Source organism: Pleurodeles waltl, chromosome 5, assembly GCF_031143425.1.
Source record: "Pleurodeles waltl isolate 20211129_DDA chromosome 5, aPleWal1.hap1.20221129, whole genome shotgun sequence".
Classification (NCBI taxonomy): domain Eukaryota; kingdom Metazoa; phylum Chordata; class Amphibia; order Caudata; family Salamandridae; genus Pleurodeles; species Pleurodeles waltl.
In genome coordinates this window covers 1708460786-1708479425 of record NC_090444.1, presented here as the reverse complement: position 1 = coordinate 1708479425, position 18640 = coordinate 1708460786, and the positions used below count along the sequence as shown (strand labels likewise).

Here is an 18640-nt window from a genome sequence, read left to right as displayed (position 1 = left end):
AAACATGATGCTGGATCCTTGGGATGTTAAAGAAATTCCTGAAATGTCTTCCTTTTGAAGCCCAGAAAACAGTCAGACAATCTATGATTCCCTCCAGACTTGACTAGACTAACATCTTATAAATAGATATCCCAGATTACTTCATCCAGAAACTACAAAATATTCAAAACATGGCCATCTACCTCCTGTTTAACTTTCCTAAGCATGCCTCGATATCTCAGTTCCGAAGGCAGTTTCACTGGCTTCCAGGGAAGAAGTGAGTGATTTTTAAATCTCTGACGGTGGCACACGCAGCCTTCTAAAGGACAGGTCCTTAATACTTTTGGGACAAATTGATCCTTTACTGTTCTATAAGAACCCTCAGGTCACAGTCAGTTCATCTGCTGACCATTCCACTTACTAGATGTAAGAAATGAGGTGGCTCGACCTCCTCAATATTGGCTGCCAAATACTGGAATGAACTTCCTCTGGCCCTCAAGCGTACCCCAGAAAAAAATATTTTTTGCAAACTACTGAAAACCCACCTGTTCACAGACTAAGCTGGCTTCTGCTTCACTTTGACTTTTTGCCTAGCAGTAGCCACACACTTTATTAATCCCACCATTCAATCATTCATAAACATTTCAAGCAATGAAAATTGAAAAGAAATATTGGCTGTTCCCAGACCTCTTTTGTACTACTTCTTACTGACTTTATGAAGATTTGATAACATGAAATATGTATCCTAATTCTGAATGTCTGAAGTAAGACCTACAAATATGTATAGACAGTGTTAGATAAAACATTTTTGTACCAGTACCCCAAAAAGTTATTCATGCTGAAACCATAAAGTTATATCCCAAACATAATTTAGATGTGTTATCACCTTTAATCGGCATCGGATTTGGAAGATAACGTTCATCACTTGATATTAACAAAGATCTTTTGCCAAAATACATAAAAGAGCACTTTTGGAAAAAAGGGTGATCAGGTCATAACGAAAATAGTGTACCTGCAAGTGAAGTAGTGATGCTTGGAATTACCAGAACTGATTCTGACACACCATCTTTGATTGTGTTGGTAGCGCTCATCTTGACAGGAACTCCATTGTGCGTCCAACTGACAGAGGTGGAGATGGATTTGGTTCTGCATGTTAGCGTCAATGTATCACCTTGAAAAAGTATGTCTGGGGATGTTGTAAAATGAGTTTGTTCTACAAAATAAGGAAATAGCGTATAATGTTAGAATAAAAACTGTGCCTCATCAAGAAAATTGAGATGTTATTACAATATGATGGGTATAATGGACAAAGCAAGAGGCTTACATATGGAAATTCACAAATTGTCCATTCCATCCTATGATTTGCATTGGTTGACTTCATTTTTATCTGCAGGCAGTGCTCATTTTCCCATAAGTTCCTTCTCCAATAGCCTCATGAAATATTGTGCTGACCTTATCCTTAATGTACACTCAGGTACATAAGGTGCATGTGAAAACTCTTAGAAAAGTTTCTGAGTGCCGAATATGCTACGACTTTGAAAATGGTTCCTATATTCTCAAAGGCCAGCCCATATTGCTCTGCTGGGAACATCTATGTACTGTGCAAAATCCAATGTCCTACGGTTGGATACATGTTCATGCATGCAGCTGTTGATTTTGTGAATTATGAACTTTCTATTTTCACTTGCAGAGGACTAGTTTGAGTAGAGAGCTGAAGTGCAAAAATGTTTGCGAATCAGGTCCAACATTAATAACAAAATTGAAATATCTCTTTTATTCTCATGATCATCATATATTGTCAATGGTTTGGAAAGTAGATGGAGGGAGATTTATTTATTTATGCAAATTTATTTAGGGCAAACATGTCCCACAGGCACTAGAGAACTTTACCATCTTAGAGAACAGTCAAACAAGAGCACCAACATCATTAAATAGGAGAGATGTAAAAAACATAAAATATTAAATTTACAAATACAGCATATCAAACATCAGGTTTTAACAATAAGAAAATGTAATGAAAATGACAAACCAGAAGATAAAAGAAACAAGACACAGTTTTAGTAGTAAGTGGAGAGTAAGAGTCGTCAAGTCAAGAAATTAGGTTGTAATAAGTAATTGGGAGGTTGCGTTTAGGCAGAGATAAGAAAGGGAGAGAAGCTGGTCAGGATAAGGGAGAGCAATGCGTGTAACTGAAGGAAATAATTATTCCAAAGAGAAGGAGTCAAGTAAGTGCTTCAGCAAGCATACAGCCAAGATATGAAGCCAACAAGAAGGTGAAGATAAATGTGCAATTAGTGGTATGCAGATGGGCTATATCATTCAAACAGAAGGCAGAAGGGAGTAAATGCCACATTTTTGATGAACAGTCAGTTAAATTCTGAGAATGATGCACTCTCTTTTCTTCTAGGGATTCCTGTAAAAATGATTCTGCACTCTGCAGAGAGCATTAGCTTGCAGATTTTTTTTAGTGTTTCAACAACTAGATTGGGGTTCCCATATTTAAGGCTCTGTGAAAATACATATAGTGTTATAAATTAATCTACCTTCGATAGGATGCCAAGGAAACATTTGTAGACCACAGGTAATATAATCACAGTCCTTGGTTCCTGCAACAAAATGAGCATCCACATGTAGAAATGTCTTCGGTGGGGAAGATGTATTGTTGACAGACTTGATAAAAAAGGAACTGTAGTAGTCAAGTCTTGAGAGAATGCATGATTGAATTGTGCTCTTAATACACAACTCAGGGATGGATTCTCATCCTCCAGAAATATCTCAAGTGGAAACGAGCATTCATAAGCCATTTGAGGTTCAGTCTCTGGTCTTGTGTGATTCTTTAACGTTCATAGTTATCAGTTTTCTCTGAGTTGCATTCAACAATGTTATAAGTCCACACCAAACATATACCAGGAATTTGGAATACTTACAAAACATTATGAAAAGAGTCATGAACATCTGAATGATTTACAGGGTATGAGGCAGAAGTGAGATGTTATGAGCTGTGAGATAAAACGGTGTGTCATCATTGTCATCAGCAGATTGGTGATATAAAATCTCTGACTCTCTGGAGATTACCAAGTGGTTCAAGGTAAATATTATAATAGATTAATCAGACTAGAAAATGAGTTGTCAATTTAAGTTTTCTGAGATCTCTTAGCACAACATAAAGCAAACCAGTTATGAAATGGACCATCAATTTCAATGCGCTTGTTCAGAATACCAATAAGCATAAAGTGTTAGATGGTGATGAAGGCAACTATGGATCATGTGGAACTTATCAGCGCAAATCTATCAGACTCAAGTATGTGTAGTGTGGACCCTTTAATAGTGCCAGCTTTTTCATAACCCCATCTATCCTGACTGCATAGTGAGGTACTAACAATCCAATCTGGTTTTATCCCTAATAGAAATGAAGCAGATAATTCCCATTTTTTTAAATATTATTAACAAGGCATCTAAACTTAAGATTCCTCTGGCATCTTTAATATTGGATGCAGAAAAGGCCTTTGATAGGGTCTACTGGGGTTTCTTGTCGAAAGCATTGGAATGGCATGGACTAGGTACTAAATTCCGACATTTTATATCCATTCTTTATTCCTCACCATGTTCCTCGGTTATAACAAACGGTATCCGATCTCCTTTTTTCCCTCTTAAAAGGGGTACTCGTCAGGGATGCCCATTATCTCCTTTACTATTTATTTTGGCTCTCGAACCTTTTCTATACCAATTAAAAACGTCTGAACAATTTACGGGGTTTCAAATTAATAATGGACACATCAAATTTATGGCATATGCTGATGATATTCTTTTGTTCATGTCTCACCCTGACACTTCTCTTCCTGCATTCCTGCATGAGCTCAACTTATATTCTGATGTATCTGGCTATAAACTTAATATAGACAAAACAGTGGTCTTACCACTTAATGCTCATTGCACTGGCTCTGTATTCCTTGATGAAGGATTATCTTGGAATTCTTCTAAGGTTAAATGCCTGGGGGTATGGTACTGCACTACTCTCAAGGATACATTAAGGACTAATTTAGAAATCCTATCAGCAAAGCTTGTTGATCTCACACAGAAATGGCCTCCGTTATATCTCATGTGGTGGGGCCGCTTGGACACCATTAAGATGATGCTTCTCCCTATCATTAACTTCTTCCTTATGATGCTTCCTATTAAGATACCTAAACTATTTTTTAGTTCAATTGATAAAATTCTATCCAAGTTCCTGTGGAACGGTAAACAATCCAGAATTTCTCTCTTGAAATTAAAACTTCCTAAAGTACAAGGTGGAGTTAATTTCCCTGACTTTATAACTTATCACAAATCTTTTTTGCATTAAGCAAATACATCCCTATTTATCTACACTCAATGATGCCCCTAAAAAGCTATGGTTCTCTTTGGAAGAAACATTTAATTCTCCCTTTTCCCTTAAACACATTATATTTATGTCTAACCCCCCAAAATTCTGGTTGCCCAGCACTATCTCCCATTCAGTCAATTTACTGAAACCTTTTTTTATTTTGCATCTTACCCCCATTAATCAATTCTTTAACAGTCCTATTTGGCACAATAGTTCGCTTAGGAAACAAGGTAAAACCTTGTGTTGGAAGGCTTGAATGACTAAAGGTATTCTTCTCATTTCCCAATTATATCATAAAGACTCTATCATCCCTTTTACTACTCTCTCAGCAATTTATAATCTTCCTATTCACATGAAATCCCAATATATCATTCTTTCTACTCTAGTCCAAGAGGCCCTCAATAAACTTATACATCATAATCATTCTTCTCTTGCATCATCTCCACACCCGATTGTAACTTCTAATTATCCTAGGGCAGCTGGAATTTATAAACTTTTACCTAGACTCAAATCACCTATTGAAACATTGTGGGAATCAGATCTTGGTGTTGTTTGGCCAACTTCTTTATAGGATAGAATATGGTATAAGATACATTCCACTGCACGCACTGCAAGCCTCACACAGACCCTATTTTTTTTTATAATAGACTTTTCTACACTCCTGTACGCCTTTACAAATTCAAACTTAAACAAAATGACAATTGTTGGCGCTGCCACACTCAGCAGGGTACTGACTTTCACATGTTTTTTTCCGGTCCATCCCTATCTACTTTTTGGTCCTCACTATGGTCTCGAATTTCAGCAATAGCTCAGATCTCCTTACCAATGTCATATGAATGAATGTTTTTGGGAGGCGTACACGATATCTGGAGTTCATTCAGGCCTCTTTGAAAATTGGTGGACTTTTTGCTTTCTATTGCAATCTCTATTATTACTTCTAACTGGAAATCTTCGGAGAACATTACTCTCAGACAGTGGTGGAATTCTGTATGTTATCATCATAGACTTGACAGCTACAAGCTTGATTCAACAGGAACTTTCTTCAAACGTCATCAGCTATGGTTGCCATTAAGTAACTATCTCTCACGCACTGCGAAGGAAATTGATTTTTCTCCTCCTTTTAAAAAAATGTCAATATATTTCCTGTTTTTCTTCTTATATATACTTATTTCATCTTACATTCGCTGTAACTAAGGCCTATTGCCTCTCTCTCCACATGACTATCACTTGATTCCCTTTTCTATCCCTAAAGCTCTTCTCACTCTCCCTCTTTCTTTCTTCTTTCTTTATTCAAACTTGGAGTCTTTGATACTATATTGCTGTATATGCCTAATTCATGTACATGTTTAAATATGCATTTACAAGTACAATATTCCTTATGCATATATATTCACAACTGCATATCTCTGTCCTGGCAATGTTAAGTTAATGTTCTTGTATTTGACTCAATAAAAAACATCTTTAAAAAAACAATCCAATCTGCAGTTAGGAGAAAACAGAGGAACAGGTAGAAAGAGAGAGGCAATGGCACCATCTTGGTATTCAAGACAGTGGTCCTCCTTGTGTGTTGGATGGAAGGCAGGATACAAGGTACCACAGAACAGTGTGTGGGTGATGATATGCTGTAATGAGCTGCAAAGCAGACCAGGATACAGGCATGGAACATATGGAGCCCTAAAGACTGAAGAAACTATAATAGAGGAGGAAAGAGAAGTGGACATCACAACACAATACAACAGAAGAAACACAATGATTGACTTAGACCTTATATCCCAGAAAACGGAAAGTAAATAAAACAAGAAAGGTGCAGAAATACAGGCAGGGCTGGGAGTCCCAGCTGTTAGACCGGTCAGCCTTAGGGTTTTCTTCCCCCTAACTTTTTGACTGTTTGTCTCACATCTTTGCTGTATCTTTTTGTTGGCCTTAGGACTCTGAGGACTTTACCACTGCTGACAAGTGCTAAAGTGCATACACTTCTCCCCTAAACATGGTAACATTGGTGTCGCCACAATTGGTACATTGGATTTACTTTTAAGTCCCTTGTAAAGTGGTGTACGGTATACCTAGGGCCTATAAACTAAATACTACTGGTGGGCCTGCAGCACTGATTGTGCCACCCCTTACGCAGCCTTTTGAACATGTCTCAGGCCTGCCACCTCAGAGCCTGTGTGTTCAGTTTCACTGCCACTGCCACTTAGCATTTAAACCCCCCCTTTTATTACATATGAGTCACCCATAAGATGGGCCCTAGGTAGCACATGGGGCAGGGCGCTATGTAAATAAAAGGCAAGATACGTACTTTTAAGTTTTACATGTCTTTATAGACACAAACTTCCAAATTGTTTTTCACTACTGTGAGGCCTATTCCTCTTGGAGGCCAGCGTTGGGAATTCCTTAATATGCTTTTAAATTGTAATACTTGATCAGAAAGGAGTAGCTACATCATGTTTCATATCATTAGACTGGTAATGATACATCCTATTTACTGGTAAAGTCGGATTTAACATTACTTTTTAGAAATTTCTCTTTTAGAAAGTACACATTTCTCTTCTCTTACTGCTCCATGTTCCCTGCAGCCTGTCTCCAATACATGTCTGGAGGGGGTAACAGCTACACTTTGTGCATTCCCTCTAGACACCCACAAACACAGGAAGGTTAGGTGTGTCTGAGCACTCATTTGCATTCATCTGCATTCTAATAGCTCTTCCTGGACAGTAAGGGTGGAGGGGAGCTGACACTTACACTTGAATAGGGAGTGCCTGTTCCCACACAAACAGCTGAATACCCCTACTGAAGGTTTGAAGCCAGGGCTAGGAATAAAGGACCTCTGTGCACTTCAAATACCCTTCTATGAAGTCTCCCACTTCAAAGGCATATCTGGGCATAAGAACTGGATCTCTAACCCTACTAAATTAGTACCCTGATGGACCTGTGAAGAACCCTGCCAGGAGTAAGCATTATTGCTCTACAAGGAGTGCCACACTGCTGGATTGCTTTCCAAGAAGGACTGCTCTCTGGCTTCATGAAGTAGCCTGCTGATCTTTGCCCTGCTGAAGAAGGACTGGACCCCTCTCACCTGACACAGAGTGACTCAAAGGGCTTGCTGGCATGGCCCTTTGTTCTCCTGCAGTCTAAGGGACATCAAAAACTTCCTGCAACTCTGCTCTTGCTGCTGGAATATGCCATCTGTGAGTCCTAACCTTGCCTGAGGGGCCAATCCAGTGGTGGACCTCCAAAATGGGTTTGGCAGCCGTTTCACTGCAAGAATTGATGCATCCGGGCCGTTGAGCCACTCTGGACTGATCCAGTGCCGTTTGTTGCTGACATTGCCGACGCAGGACCTGACAACGAGGTTAGACAACAAGGCAAGCCCGATTTGAGGACATCGCTGTACAGGTCAATGATGACGCATCACCTGCATCAGAAAGGATTTGATGCAGAAGCGGGACCTGACTGTGAGGCTTGAGGATGACACATCTACTGACTGCATGGATTGAAACCAGCATATTAATTCCTCTAGGCCGATGCTTGCTCCATCAAACATATGTTTTCAGCGGGCTCTGTCTGGGTCCTGTAGCCGGCCTGCCTTCCATTGCGGTTGGCCTAAGCTTTGGATTTACCCTGGTCTAGTGTGACCTCAGGTAACCTTTCAGAGCTATTGACTTCTGAGCAGTATTTGTGGTTTATTTTTTGAAAATTCATATTTCAACTTCTACTGATTGGATTTTTGGCATTTTGGTCTTGTTTTAGCAAGATAAATAGAATCTATTTTTCTAAACCTGTGTGGAGTAATGTGTGTGTGTGTGTGTGTTGGACAAATACTTTACACATTGCCTCTTTGGATAAGCCTTCCTACTCCATGCCAAATAACCAGAGGGTGAGCTCAGGTTATATCCAAGTGCGTATTTAGCTAACCCTGACTAGAAGCAGTGGTTCCTGCTTCTACAGGGTGCATACTCCGACAACCTCAAACCCCGGTTCTAACACCAGCTTTCCAATAACCCCATCTACATTCAGTGCATAGTGAGGTAGTAACACTTAGATCTACACTTTAAAGCAAGCAACAGGAAGTGATTGAAAGAGTTAGTGTTCCTCCTTCTCCTGTTGGATGGAAGGGAGGATAAAGATAGCACAGAACAATCACCAGGCGATGGTATGCTGTAATGAGTCCACAGAGGACCAGGATACGGACATGGAGACAGAAGAAACTGCAACATAGGAGTCAAGTGAATTGGATTAACACCACAACACGATACAACCAAATAAACACCAGGACTTACTAAGAAATTATATCACAGGGAACATAAAGGAAAGAAAGCAATAAATATGCAAGAATGCAGGGCTGGGAGACTAACTTTGCAGGAGGCAAATGCTGAGTGCAACTTACAAAGGTTGCCAGCCAATTCCTGTGTACTTCCCCTTTGCGTGGACTTGTCGCCCTCAGAAATGAAACACTGACTCTAAAAAGGTATAATGTGGTGTTGAGTAGATTGCATTGGGAGTGTAATAAAATTTGTGATGGTTTATTAGTCATATTGTTGGAGTTAACCTCTTGTTGATTTGAGCTACGCTGAGACCTGACAGTATCCTGCCTCCTAAAGAAACCTGCCAGCTTCCCAACAAACCTGGGTTTAGGCAGAGTTTGAGCAGCAAAGTGCAAAGTTTACAGCAACTTCTTATGGAAGCTTGATACTAGTTAGGAGTAAGAACAAAAGAAGCTGGTTCCCATGATTGCTCTGAGGCATCATAATCCTTAAGAAGCAATCAAATACTGCAGTGAACCATGTCTCACTTGAGAATCTAATATTGGTTCCATTTCATATTCTGAATAACCATCTATCAATTTGTAGGAATAGTGGATTTGAAAAACTATCACAAAAATGTCTGCTATGGGTACAGTGATGGACATATGTTTCAGAGGGATGACAGAAAAAAGTATGCAACCACCACAGAGTTTTGTAACTGTCATAGCAAGGAAGTTCCACAACTTATGTCCTCTGAGATCATTGTCCCATGGTTAGCAGAGTGGTAAGAAGAGGATACAGTAAACTAGCAGGTTTCATGTGTTGAGCGTAAGCTTGAGCACAAATCACGTTTTGCTTTGCATATGTCTTCACAAACTGTCAACCGAGGCCAGCAGGAGTGTCTCTCTACAAGTTTCTTAGTATTGCTGTGTTCTGAGGTCCAGCACCAGAACATCATAGCAGTTCCCCTTTAGACTGCCAGTTCTGAGGATCTTTAGACAACTACTGTCTCTAATTAATGGATTTCTGAGCCGTAAGATCATCCTCGATGAACTTGGAAAGGATCCTTTGCTGAAGTAATGAATAGGATAATGGGCATGGTTTTGGTTCTTGAATTGTTTCCCCTTGCCTGGATAAAGAGTCACCTACAGCATCAGTTTTTCCATCCCTGTTTCCGGGTCAATAGGTGATAAAGTAATGCAGAAAATAATTCTGTCCGCAGAGCATTCTAGCACTGGTACATTTCACTTGGATGCTGTACATTCTTGAGCTTGCTCTATACTGTGATCTGATGCTTTGCCACTTCCAGATAACATTGCCACATGGAGGATGCTTGATTGAGTGAATGGCAGTATTTTTTAATCATAACTAGGCATGTGAGAATAGTAAGCAACAGGATAGAAGTTCTCTGAGAGGGGATCACAATGACAGTGCTGCACTGATGCCAAACAGTCATCTGTTTCTACTATGAAAGGCAAACTCATATTAGGATGATGTAAAATGGGTGCAAAAGTAAATGCCTCTTTCATCACCTGGAAAGCATGATCCGGCTTCTTGGTCCAATGGAAAGGTTCAAGCTTAAGGTCAGCTTTCTGATGTTTGACAAAACGTCTCTCATGAATTGTGGATACTAGCTGGTGAATTCCAGCAAATGCGGGATCTCTTTGACTGTAGTTGATTGAGGCCATTCACAGACCACCTTCCCTTTAATATGATTCATGCTGGCCCAGCCTCCGAAAAATGGAGCCCCAGAGGTTTATCTAGGAAGCTTTGCATATAATGGTACAAACGTCTTGACAGAACTTATCGCAGAAGCCTTAATGTTGTTTAAGGTTCACAGAAAATAATAAGGAATCATGCATATACCACTAAGAAAGCCTCCACCAGGACTCTGAATGTCTCATTCCCAAAACGCTGGAAGGCAGTGGGGGCACTGCAAAGACAGAAGGGCATAACAAGATGTTCATAGCGCTCATATTATGTGTTGAAAGTGGTCTTTCATTCACCACACTCACGTATGTGGACCACGCTGTATACTGTGCTAAATTAAAGTTTAGAAAATATGTCTACTAGTCAAGCAATACCAAGGTAAAATGCAGCTGATAATGGTTCCTGAATGGTAATGACGTTAAGCTCTTGGTAAACAATTTAGGGTCTGTTCTCGACTTTTGGTTTTGGTATGAAAAAGATGATTGATGTAAATAAATAAATCAATCTTTTCTGGCTGTCGATGGATACATTCGCCCATGAGGAATTTTACCACCAGTCACCAAATTAATAGCACATTCATATTGTCTATGGGGAAGTAAAGTGGCTCCTTTCTGCAGAAGACATCCCTAACATCTCCAGAGATTTGTAAGAAAGGGTGTTTTTCCAAATGGATTTCTGGTCACTGCTCTTCCTTCGTGGTGTGTTTCAAAGTAAAACAGGTTAAGTGCGGCGCCTCTTTAACACTGGGAGAAGGGAAACAATGTTCTTTTTTTACAATGAAGAGAACTTGACAGAAGGTTTTCGTCATTGATGGACAACATGTATTTTCCTTTATGATACAAGCAGGGCTCTTTCTCCTGCAGAGTGTGGTGTAAACTATTACTCCTAACTAAAACCACTAATGTTGGTTTTGGATTTTGTTGCTGGTGCAGGATTCCATTAATGCATGGATATCCTGTTAACTCACTTTTATTCAAAATGTGTTGAGCATTAATCTGATTAGTTAACTCCATTAAAGTCATAGATGTAGTCAGTTGGTTTACTTTTAATGATTTGTATTATCTGTTACATGAAAGGTTCAGCTTGCTAAAAGTGTTAAAGCAAATTGAAACTCATACTCTTTCATGTCTTAACCCTTGGTAGAAAGGTGCCGTGGCAGCCTAATTCGTTCAGGCAGCCTCTGCGTTCAAGTGCTGGAATAAGGTATGATACAAAGCAAGAGCCTTATAACCTTGTTTGAGTATAAGAAGTCCTGGTGTTCGTCTGATTGCCTCAAATGGCCTTAAAATGAGCGAGGACCTGGTAATAATTCACAAACCTGTGGTTTGATTTTAAATAAGGTGTTTCCTAACCCATGGCTTCCTTCATTTGAAAAATTCTGAGGCAGTGATATATAGTGTAACTAACATTGTGCAACAAATGACTGAAAATAGAGAGGATCGCCAGAATACTTGTTAGCTTATGCTAAAGCTATCTGCCCCACAAGAGAAGGTGAAAAGCCTGAAACTGAAGGAGTTTGACTTCCGCCTCTTGATGTACGAAATTAATGTGTAGCCTCGCTAAGAAATCGAGGGCATCACTCTGTGCTGATGTACAGGGAGTGCAGAATTATTAGGCAAATGAGTATTTTGACCACATCATCCTCTTTATGCATGTTGTCTTACTCCAAGCTGTATAGGCTCGAAAACCTACTACCAATTAAGCATATTGGGTGATGTGCATCTCTGTAATGAGAAGGGGTGTGGTCTAATGACATCAACACCCTATATCAGGTGTGCATAATTATTAGGCAACTTCCTTTCCTTTGGCAAAATGGGTCAAAAGAAGGACTTGACAGGCTCAGAAAAGTCAAAAATAGTGAGATATCTTGCAGAGGGATGCAGCACTCTTAAAATTGCAAAGCTTCTGAAGCGTGATCATCGAACAATCAAGCGTTTCATTCAAAATAGTCAACAGGGTCGCAAGAAGCGTGTGGAAAAACCAAGGCGCAAAATAACTGCCCATGAACTGAGAAAAGTCAAGCGTGCAGCTGCCACGATGCCACTTGCCACCAGTTTGGCCATATTTCAGAGCTGCAACATCACTGGAGTGCCCAAAAGCACAAGGTGTGCAATACTCAGAGACATGGCCAAGGTAAGAAAGGCTGAAAGACGACCACCACTGAACAAGACACACAAGCTGAAACGTCAAGACTGGGCCAAGAAATATCTCAAGACTGATTTTTCTAAGGTTTTATGGACTGATGAAATGAGAGTGAGTCTTGATGGGCCAGATGGATGGGCCCGTGGCTGGATTGGTAAAGGGCAGAGAGCTCCAGTCTGACTCAGACGCCAGCAAGGTGGAGGTGGAGTACTGGTTTGGGCTGGTATCATCAAAGATGAGCTTGTGGGGCCTTTTCGGGTTGAGGATGGAGTCAAGCTCAACTCCCAGTCCTACTGCCAGTTCCTGGAAGACACCTTCTTCAAGCAGTGGTACAGGAAGAAGTCAGCATCCTTCAAGAAAAACATGATTTTCATGCAGGACAATGCTCCATCACACGCGTCCAAGTACTCCACAGCGTGGCTGGCAAGAAAGGGTATAAAAGAAGGAAATCTAATGACATGGCCTCCTTGTTCACCTGATCTGAACCCCATTGAGAACCTGTGGTCCATCATCAAATGTGAGATTTACAAGGAGGGAAAACAGTACACCTCTCTGAACAGTGTCTGGGAGGCTGTGGTTGCTGCTGCACGCAATGTTGATGGTGAACAGATCAAAACACTGACAGAATCCATGGATGGCAGGCTTTTGAGTGTCCTTGCAAAGAAAGGTGGCTATATTGGTCACTGATTTGTTTTTGTTTTGTTTTTGAATGTCAGAAATGTATATTTGTGAATGTTGAGATGTTATATTGGTTTCACTGGTAATGAAAAATAATTGAAATGGGTATATATTTTTTTTGTTAAGTTGCCTAATAATTATGCACAGTGATAGTCACCTGCACACACAGATATCCCCCTAACATAGCTAAAACTAAAAACAAACTAAAAACTACTTCCAAAAATATTCAGTTTTGATATTAATGAGTTTTTTGGGTTCATTGAGAACATGGTTGTTGTTCAATAATAAAATGAATCCTCAAAAATACAACTTGCCTAATAATTCTGCACTCCCTGTATATAACCCCTGTTTCTTGCCTTATTCTACGTATGAGACCTGACAGAATCACAATTTTTCAGAATGCAAATCTCATGTCGATACAATGGAGCCAGGGCCGGCTTTAGGACGATGCGAGTGGTGCGGCCGCACTGGATGCTGATTGGGGGGTGCTGACCTCACGGGGGCCTGTGTTTAACAATAATTTATTACATTTGTGATTTAAAAACACCTGCTGAAAAGTTCCTTGTGCGTCCAGCCTTCAGGAAGCAATCAAAATGTCAAGATATCTCTTGTGATTAATATTCCTGCTAGTGAGAGAGATGGGAGTTTTGTCTAGGGCACCTTTGACTCCATAAAGAAGCTTAGAGGGTTAATATGCCTGCTGCAAACAACAGAACTATATTTTATCTTAGTGATTTAGTAAAGCCAGTGTATACCAGCGCTTTAAAACAAATTAAATGTATGTGAAAGGGGGGTGAGAGAGCGTAGTTTAATATTACATATTATAGACGTGAAATGCTTATGATTAACAATGCTGCATTAAATAAAATATTAATTGAAACATATTCATTAACGTAAAGGATTTTCATGTGTGTAACCTAATGTCAACTGTAAGAAATAATCGTTCATAGATTGCCTAAGCTGTTCACATTAAAACGCATAAGACTGCATTCGTTAGAGCCATATATCTTAAGTTAGCGTGAGTCGAGGAAAGCTGTGTAGCTCTCATATTAAAGCGTATTTTTCTGTCTCTTCAGTGTACTGACTTGCAAAAGACCATGACCCAGCGATTGTTCTTTTTCTTCACTAGTTTGCAACAACATCCAATTCTCCCATCCGCATGTTAGTAGCTTCTAGCATACCAGATATGTACTTCGAAACAATAATAGACACTTCCAAGGACGATAATGCGAGAAGAAGAAAACTTTTGACCCGACGTGTGCCAGATCGGTGAAGTAACCCCGGATGAGCCACCTACGAAAATACGTCAATTATGAAGACCAATTGGAAATTAGGAAATTATCATGAAATGACAAAAAGCATTACTTAATGTATAATTTGATAGGTTACCAATGGTGGGGTGTATTGACTGACCAATAGAATTTTGGGGGAATGTATCACGAAAAAGGGATAAAAACCCATCACACAGGAGACAAACGGCATTAGGTAGGGAATGATATCGATTGCATCCCGAAACTCTGTCACTCTATTTGGTGATTTGAGACCTAGATAAAACCATCCTTGCCCATGGACTGCCCCATTACACTTTTCTCCTTATGAGGAAAGTGACCCTTGCCTTTAACTTAGATAGACTGATGGTGATCTAACTGATGTCCTGAAGACGAAGACTGATCCTGTATGCTCACCTATCTTGAGGAGGGTAATGATAAATGTTGCTAATGAAATCTACTTACTTGCCTTTTCTTTCTAGGTACCAACTGCTGTGTGTGTTTTGATTAGAGACCTTAGTTAGATGTTTTTCCAAATTAATGTTCTAAATTGTTTTGCATGAAGTCCAACATGCTAATGCTAATTAGAGGTTAGATGAGGCATCCATTCCGACTGACAAACTGACGTGACTGACGTGGTGCTATGCTGAACTTGTATCTCTAGAAGATTCTATGTATTATGATCTGCTTATATTCAACTGATTGTCTATGCTTCTGATCTTTGCATTATTGAAAGTCTATCATGATTGTCATCTTGTGATTATGCTTATTTGCTTCTTGGTTTTGAGATTGACGCATTTGCTATTAGATTGTAATCAATAGGGAATAAAACTCATAAAACTTCATTAAGGCGTGATTATTCATGACTGAAAGGTCATGGTTGCGCCGAAGGCTTATTAATGTCTAAGGTGGGATATATTTTGATGCTAACTGTTGATAATGTTATTGACATATTAATCGATATATTGATCAGTTACCTCGTCCTACGGTGTCTCACTACTGGGTCCAAAGATTCATCGGCCTAAAACGAGTCCTGATATGTATAAATAAACATAGAGGGACACGTAAACAGTTCTGGTAGCAGAGTACGGTTTGGCCCTTGGGGGGGCCCTAGGACGGAGTTTCATTGTTTAATTTGTTTTTCTGTGATAATGCAATTTGGAGAGATGATGAGTTGCTAGGTTCGCCATGGCCTTCCCGGGATCTCGGAGCCTGCCTAAATGAGTTGGGAATGTTCTCGGCGCCATAGTATGTGTGGTTAGGGTCTTTGGGCTTATTAAATCTGATGCATTCTGCAGGTGATTGTGAATATTTGAGTGTGATTAGGCCAAATTAAGTGTTGTTTAGAAGGAGTGGGCGTACTCCACAGTATGAGAGTAGGGAAGTCGGCGTACTTCATGTGAATGCAGCGCTTATTGCTCAAAATTATCCACGTGGTTGGTTGTTGTATACGGGCCTATTGAGGTCTAAGACTCCGGAGTATGATGTTAAATATGATTTATGTTGTAATCTGTGCGGTTTAGTAGGTCAATCGGGTGTGGTTGACAAGTCAAGTTTCGAGTTATGATGCAAGTGTGAACCCTTCAATGGAGATTTGACAAGTTCTAAAGTGCACTAGAAGGAATCATTGACAAGTCGAGAGTAGGATTTGCAGGTCGAATTCTGCTTGCGTATGAGGGAACTGAGAAGGAGAGAGTAGCGGCCGAGGCTTCAAGTGAAATCTCTGTAAAGTTCTGAAGCGATTGTGTTACCCTTCCTGTAGTAAACCGGCATATTTGTGTTGTCATTTAAGTGCTGGCAATAATTCGCATTAGTTTGTAGGAGTTGTAAGGAGTTAGTGAGGTGTGGACAAGCCGCAAGACTTTGTCAGCTGCAGTGTGTGTGAGTGTGACGTCAGTGGTGCCGCGCTGAGATAGGTCAGATGCCGAGAGGGGTCGCGCACGGATTGGCTGCCGTCCGTGAGAGGCAATAGGTTGAGCAAAGGGTAGGTGAAGAGTGTCCTGGGAACTAAGCCGTTTTCTGATTAAATACAAAATAAAATGAATTTTGTTAAGGCATTCAAAAGCGCTTTGAAAGGAGATGTGTATATTGTTGCAACTGATGGGGAACCTACACCACCTGAGGGTACACCAGCCTATACGGTTATGGAGGAAAAGGGTGTTGCACCATGTTTATGGATAAAACAATGGCGCAAATTAACAGAGAAAGGGGGGTGTCTAGCGTTTCCGGAACATGGAACATTTAATCTAAAGGTGTTAGAAAATTTGAGGTGGATGTTAAGTACGCAGAAACCACCTCCAAGACCGGCACAATATGAGGCTTTGGCGATTTGGGACCTGATGGCTCTTAAACATAGACAAGAAAGGTTTCTCAGAAGATTGACAAGAGCAGAAAAGTCCTATGCAGAGGCTAGATGGGATAATGAGAACAAAATGTGGAGACGAGGAATAGTGGATGGGTTAAAGCTGTTTCCGGCAATAACACAGGGAGAAGAGACACAGGGAAAGAAAGCTTCTTGCAAAACTGACAAAGATTCAGGCAAATTCAAAGAGAACAAAAGGCCCTGAGAAGAAGAGGATGATTCAGATGATGAGGCGTTTATGGATAGATTGTTACATGATCGTCCGCCACCGTATGCGGTGAACGACAGTGCTCCAAGTACTAGCTTGGATCCTGGGAACCAGACGAAGGAGAAGGGCGTTACTGATACGGTGCAGACTAGCGATACAGCTTTGATACAGAATGGTGTCAGTGTACCCACTGCACCAGACTCGCCGATACAGTTGCAGCCTCCACCGCAGATAAAAAGAATTTACCCCGATGTCCCAGTACTCGAGACTACTACGAACTTGGTGGTGCCGCCGGACCCGATATATACAAAGCCTAGGTTAATACAGATTGAGTCAACTCGACAGTTAGTGTCACAACCGCCACAACTGATACCTGGGTATAACCCCGTAGCGGGTCCTTTGAAAGAACCTGCACCAGGGACATTAGAGCAGACCTATGGTGTCGCCGCTCCAAGAAGCTTGGGACCAGGCCAGACACCTGCCGCTATATCGCTACCTATTACTGTTGGTCCCCCAGTACCATTATATGCACAGGAGAAAACAGGGACATGTGAACAGGGGGTTATGACTCATGAAGCGATAAGAGGAGGGCCTATTAGAACTCCCCAAATAATGGCCCAGGGAGGACAGGTTTGCGAACAATCAAGACCCTTAATGGACCTCAGTCCAATAGGGGCACCTCTTGAGGCAATGCGGCAAGCAGGGTTGGGAGTCCTGACTCCCCAAACTATGAGTACAAATACCTCATACACTCCAATGATACATGCAGGGAACATTTCACTGCAGGGTTTTACATTACAACAGTTGAATGAATGGTTAGAGAAAACTTGCACTTCACAAAAGACTACAGTGACTACAGTCGAACCTGAAAAAGAAAAACAAGATGAATACCTGAATCTAGTACGACTAGGAGCAGAAGCTGCTGAATTGGTGGATGGAACAATGGGAGTGAATAGGTTGGAATCTTACACTGAGGCAGAATTAAGGTACTTATGCCCTAAGATTACCAAAGAGGTAGGCAAAGTACACCAGAGATTAACGAATTTGGCAGACAAATACAATATCGACATTGGAAACACGAAACATTTGAAAAGGAGTTACAGATTAGATTTTGACACAAAAGATTTTGAACACATGAGATCTGCAGGCATGAAGACACACTTGAAAGAGTTGCTGCAAAGCGCACAAATTTGGGGAGCACTAGAGAAATGGGAAGGCCGGTGGGCAAAGAAAAGAGATAAGGGAAAAAGAGATAGCCCAGGATCTAATGAAACAACAGTCACACCTAATTTAGACACGGTGAAAATCCTACCTATGAGAGAAACAGCTGGTGGTGTCTTGGTGCATGTGCCTTGGTCCAGGGGAGACATTTTGTCCTTTACGAATGATTATCCCAGGTTAAGAGAAAAAACGATTGAGTGGTATCAACAGACTGATAGATTCGTGAAGCTTGCGAAATGTCTCTGGGAAGACTTGAATACCTTGTTTGAGATTATTGTTCCGCCAGACTTGTGGCTCGAGTGCAAGAGAGGGGTAGATTGGCCCACAAGGGAACCGGCAAGGGATAAAGTGACTGGAGCACCTTCTGAAGAGGTGATGAAATATTATCATAAAGTAATTGAGTTTTTGAAACAAAAGGTGTCGCCGAAGGTGACTGATTGGCAGAAAATCGACCGGACCTCTCAA

General features: G+C 40.7%; 1 protein-coding gene across 3 annotated transcripts in view; it reads right to left on the bottom strand.

Moving 5' to 3' along the window:
- Positions 1-18640, bottom strand: part of LOC138296692 (adhesion G protein-coupled receptor F5-like) — a 1076691-nt gene that overhangs the window by 340801 nt on the left and 717250 nt on the right. For all 3 annotated transcript variants that reach the window (XM_069236057.1, XM_069236058.1, XM_069236059.1), the window contains one exon: positions 992-1192. In XM_069236057.1, the coding sequence (XP_069092158.1) occupies positions 992-1192 (201 nt within the window). The remainder of the gene's footprint in view (positions 1-991; positions 1193-18640) is intronic.